Source organism: Colias eurytheme, chromosome 3 (assembly GCF_061535395.1).
Source record: "Colias eurytheme isolate Ceu_HAF_F1 chromosome 3, ilColEury1 Martin Lab GWU primary, whole genome shotgun sequence".
Taxonomy (NCBI): domain Eukaryota; kingdom Metazoa; phylum Arthropoda; class Insecta; order Lepidoptera; family Pieridae; genus Colias; species Colias eurytheme.
In genome coordinates, this window is record NC_142982.1 from 1,553,565 (window position 1) to 1,559,103 (window position 5,539).

Consider the following 5,539-nt stretch of genomic DNA (forward strand, 5'->3'; position numbering starts at 1 on the left):
AAAGGTAGCGGTCTAGGTCACAAAGACCATTTTTGGAAAACTTCTTGTGATCATACATTATTGTTTAAAACATACATGTCCTGTGCTCGTTGATATAATATACTTGGAAATAAGGATGGCTGCGCTGTAGTTATTTATCGTTTTTCACACAATCTGTTGGTTGCCTGGAAGAGATTACTTGTTAGTAATAAGGCCGCCTTCTGTCTTAATTTAATGTCCTAGTTTAAGTTTTTATTGTACCTACTATGTATTGTTATGTTGGTAGCACAATAAAGTGTTTAAAATAAAAATAAATAAAATAAAATTGCTAAAATAAAAGATAGCAGTATATCATAAAATATTTTTTATTATGTATAACATGGAATGTTATAGTAAACATTGACGAAATAATATAAAAACAACCTTATAATAGCAGTTCGAAAGTTTAACGACTAATATTCGATTGAAATAACAATAAGTGATATAAAAATTCTTAGATTATTCCAAGCTCAAGTTTCTGATTTTCTTGTCTGCGACTCTTAGGGATGCTGCCATTTCTAATTGCTTAGCTCTAAGACGGGCCCAAATGATATAATCTTGAAGGCCGATAATTTGAGCTGCCATAAGTGCCGCGCTGTCGGGATAGATAACGGTAGCGCATCCAAGACCGGAGGGTACGGAGAGAGATGACCAGATGTCCTGTAACATAATGTTATGTTATAATGTGTATGACTGTAAATATCTAGTACTTAGACAATAACTATTTGCATTTTATATTTATATACAAATGGATGGATTTAGGTCATACAAATGTTATAAAAATTTAAGTTTGTAATAATATATGTTTGTTCACTTTCACGCAAAAACAACTAATCGGAGCTGTATAAAATTTGGTACAGAAATGAATTATAGTCTGGATTATCATATATATACTACTATTAACCGGGCACCTCGTAGAAGCCACGGGTTACAGCTAGTAAAATAATTATTCAAAATGTTGTTATTACCTGAACAAGTTTATCAGATGGGGGTGGGCAGTTGATGACAGGATATGAAGTGTTGCCAGATAGCACTGGTCCAAGACCATTTGATCTGCCAGCCACAGCAATGAAGACTAGTGCACCGTGTGTGTCCTCATACTGTTGCATGATGTGAAGTGTCTCTTCAGTGGCCTTGTGCGCTGAAGTTACGCGTAGATCAACATCCAAACCTAGCTCTTTGGCAGCTGAAATTTTGACGCATTCATAATTTATTTTGGAATTTGATTAGAATTTGTGGATAGCATAAATAACGTTTGTGGACCTTTTTGTTTCAGCCTCATATTGAGTTTTGCGTAATTTTTGCTTCTCAATACAATAAACATCAAAAAAGTTAAGTGAACATGAATAACGAGATTTTGATAAGTGCTGCAAAAAATTAAGAGACTTTACGAGTACTTGTATGGTCAGTCAATTCAACAACCGGCGGTTACAAACCTTTGGCAATTTTCTTGCAATGTTCGACATCTGCTGGGGAACCCATGAAAATAACAACCTTGTGATGTATGGTCGGCTTCAAGTGATCTAACTGATCTTTCACCCATGCGAAGTTACGTTTTACTGTGTCCAAATCAGCAGCGGTCACTGTTGATAGATTTCTGTATACCTATAATAAAATAAACATAAATACCGATATTTTGAGTCAATCATATTATGTAAATGACATTTTAAACAATTACGTACGTGAATAAGAGAATTCAGTGTTTTTAATTTAATAAAGAACATTCAGTACGATTTTTTATCAAATAAGTTACCTGTTTATCAACCATCAATCTCTTGTCTCCGGAAGGCCATAACCTCCATGAATCAGAGTCGATTACATCAGCGAGGAGGACATTTCCTAAAATATAGTTAAAAAATTATGCCATAGAAATTATTGAAATAATTATATTTTTATTGCATAAGAAAATCATAAGATCAACGTAGGTACCATCTGTATCAACTCCGAATTCGATTTTCATGTCGATAAGAGCGCAATCACGAAGAGCCCACGCTTTTTCCAATATTTCAAAGACGAGGATTGTTACTTTTCTCATGTAGTCAACTTCATCCTGACCTGAAATAATTATCGGTTTTCATAAATCATAGGTTTCTTGTCCCTTCATTTTACAAACCATAAAACGTTACAGGTTAGTACTTCGTAGCAAGGCGAGACTTCATAAAAAATGTTATATGAATAACTTACCAATAACGACTCCATTAACATTGAATTTAGCAGATACAATCTGTTCTTCAGACCATTGTGGGTCATGATTAGCGTCATCTTTGAAGAAGGTTTCCTGTTTGGGAGGTGTGAAACGAAATCCTTCAGGTACACCAGGGTTACGCTTTAAGAAAGAACCAGTAGCCAATCTTCGGGTTACCCATTCAATTGGTACCATTTCACATTTCTTTGAGATGAATGCAGTTGGTGACGCAATTTTCACGAAGGCAGTCTTGATACCTGTTAATTATTTAGAGTTTATGAGTGCTTATCCATTTAGTATTGTCTTGTTGATATACTTACCAAATTAATTATTTACGTGTAGTAGTGGAGCTCAATATGGAAGACAAATTAAGGAAGAGTCTACGCATTAATTATAATTACGTATTCTTTGGTTGAAGTAAATGTCGCCTAGAATTGTAATGTCCTTATGTAATGGAAACTTCTGTCCAGTTAAGTTTTACATAAATACAGGATACCTGCGTTGAAAATCCTATTATTGATCTCATTTCGAATTAGTTACGGTTAATAATTATTCACATTGTTTTAAATGTAGTAAGTAGCACTGACTATCTTGTTGTTCCCCAACCACATCTTAAAAATAAACCTATAAATTATCATAATCTAATAAAATATTATTTTTCTACTTTATCATTATTGTTGTTTCATTTTCGTATCAATTTGTAATCAAATGACCTTATAAACAAGATGATGTAATTTTACCGATGAAGATTATCGGGTACATCGAGAGGTCATAATGTTAACAATACATTTGTAAACTAACTATGTATAGGTATTTATTGATCTACTTATTTATAAATTATATCTTATTGACATAAACATGTTTACGAAATGGGAGAATCTATAATGATGACACTGCATGTTATGTATGCAAGAATGCAATATGCTAATTTTAGCTTTAATTTTCAGCACAAGAAGACAAGGTTTTCTAAAACAAACTATGTATTACAATCAACTACTTTACTGTCTAAAACTACGTCTAATACATGAGGATTGAGTTCCAGTTTTTCTATTAGTTGTTTTGTAGGCTCAAAAACTTAGTGCTATGAATGTGCTGTGTTATGAAGCATTATTACTAACTACTTTTTTATAGCTCCATGCTCATCTATCAAGTTTATGTATTATTTATAGGACAGGAACGATGAAGATGTCTGAAAGACATTTTAATTCAGAACCGATCTGAAGAAAAGCCAATCATTTCCTTTACTCAATAAGTTTAGCAGTATAAAAAGACAGGTCTATTCGTTTAAATTACAATATGAACACGAATAATTAATAACAGGTAATAGAACTAGTCAACTATATCAGGATATGTTAGGAAACATAACTGGTTGTTATTAAATAGAGTAAGCAGTGCGTACCTGCAGCCTTAAGAATTTCGAAGACCTTAGCATTCGTCTGATTTGAGATCTCGGCCTTTCCTTCCATATCGTGCGCTTTGACACCATCGCCTGCTGTGATTCTGTCCTTGTTGATGAGCATACAATGTCCAGGCACATCAGGCAAGTCAAATACTTGCTTTGTCTTGCCTTCGATGATTAATTTTCCGAGTTTGAAACCGACAACTGAAATTAGAAAAAAAAATATTAAAAAGAATATTAGCCGATAACTATTTTTCAAATTAATTAATATTAACAATTAATTGAAATATTAATAATTAGCTTAATTCCATGACCTAAAATACTAATACTAAAATGTACTTCCCTAAAATGTAAATGTAGGCTTGTAATAATATGCTATCCCCATCTAGACTTCTAAACTTAATAATAAAACTGAATCCCTACTGATATCATAAATACGAAAGTAGCTCTGTTTCTATGTTGGTCTGTCTATCTTTCTACCTTCCTTCACGCCTAAACAACTGAACCAATTTGGATGAAATTTGATACTACCCTATATAGTTTAGGAATGGAGAAAGGATATAGATTTTTTTTTTCATACCGGAAATGGGCATGGAAACAGGTACAAGAGCTGTGCGGGTTTTCATTTGAGTGCGCTGCAGGTGAAAAGCTTGCATAAAATATTTAATATTTATTATACTAGAAGAATGTAAAAAACGGACTTTTTACACAAATAGAAAATTACTATACTAACTAATTATTTTCCCATCAATATCAATACCTTTTTACAATAAGTTCATCTTAAAGTTCATGAAGTACCTATTTTATGAACTTAATTTTTTATGATGTTAGGTGCTACTTTCCTATGTCTCCCCAATCTATTAAAATTTTCTAAAAATCGTCAATCATTTCAGAAAAAATATATATTTATTATTATTTACATAAGCGAAATAGTTAATGAAATACACGCATAAAATTTGATTATTTTAAACTATACACAATAACGACCTTATTGCGTACAATAAACCAAAATTGATCGTAATTTAGTTTCAAGGTCATGATACTAGATGCCTCTGTTGTAAACATGTCAAAAAAACTACATGCTCTGCTCTCATAATTTTTGCACATCGTTTTTACCATAGAGTATATTATATTATACGGGAATGGTTGGCTGGTTTTTACGTTGCCGGGTTACCTATACCATGTGCTATAATATGAATAAAACTCTTACCTTCTTTAGGTGAAGCCATGATGCTGGAATGTTATTGAATCGAATATATTATTTGGTTGTTTAAAATAAAATCGCGCGACAATTGATCAGCGAGTGCCTTTTATAAAGTTTGTTGAAGCATCTGAGACCACCATGTGCTTGGTTGACGCACTTGCTTGACGGCTAGCTAATATAGATAACATGTTTGTACACTGCGACCCTGCAATCATGATTATTCATGAAAAATTATGGTACTATTTGTTTTTACTTATTATTTCTATTTAAAGAATAGTTTTGTCTCTTCGTCACAGGGGAATTATTAAAATAGTCGACATCTGTCTATCAACTTATCTAGAAAATAATTTTAAAAGATATTGTGATATATTGTAATATGTAATGACTAATTCTACGTATACTTATCTAATAAAAACAAATTAATAGGAATCATGTATTTGTAAGTATCCGTTGTACCTACAATGAAGTATGTAAAAATAAACATTATACATTCAAACTTATGTCTCTCTCAATAATATGAAGTTTTTTTACATAATAATGTGCAACGAATAATGTGCAGACACAAAATTAGCAATTATACAACTTGTACCTTTAATATTATACCATGAATATATTTCTTCAATATAAATACATATAAATAAAATATAAATTCAAAGTATCAAATAATTTGAGTCGCGCTATAAACCTAATTGTCACTGTCACTCAGACTCCTGCTTAGTCGCACGCGCAGTTA

The 5,539-nt window shown here is 32.1% G+C and overlaps 1 protein-coding gene across 1 annotated transcript; it reads right to left on the reverse strand.

The window, feature by feature from the left end:
• Positions 1-326: 326 nt before the first annotated feature.
• Paics (PAICS bifunctional enzyme) lies at positions 327-4,975 on the reverse strand. Its single transcript, XM_090119333.1, has 8 exons — positions 4,813-4,975; positions 3,603-3,806; positions 2,203-2,460; positions 1,948-2,073; positions 1,772-1,857; positions 1,455-1,623; positions 987-1,204; positions 327-678 (listed from the first exon to the last, which is right to left on the reverse strand). Exons 1-8 carry the CDS (start codon positions 4,829-4,831, stop codon positions 478-480), a joined length of 1,281 nt encoding a protein of 426 aa, XP_089975459.1. The 5' UTR covers positions 4,832-4,975; the 3' UTR covers positions 327-477.
• Between the last annotated feature and the right edge of the window lie 564 nt (positions 4,976-5,539).

Excerpts from the sequence above, each read along its gene's own strand:
- Paics (XM_090119333.1), bottom strand. Across the intron at positions 2,074-2,202 it reads TGTTAATGGAGTCGTTATTG|GTCAGGATGAAGTTGACTAC; the intron begins GTAAGTTATTCA and ends TAATTATTTCAG. Across the intron at positions 1,205-1,454 it reads TTGCAAGAAAATTGCCAAAG|CTGCCAAAGAGCTAGGTTTG; the intron begins GTTTGTAACCGC and ends TCAAAATTTCAG.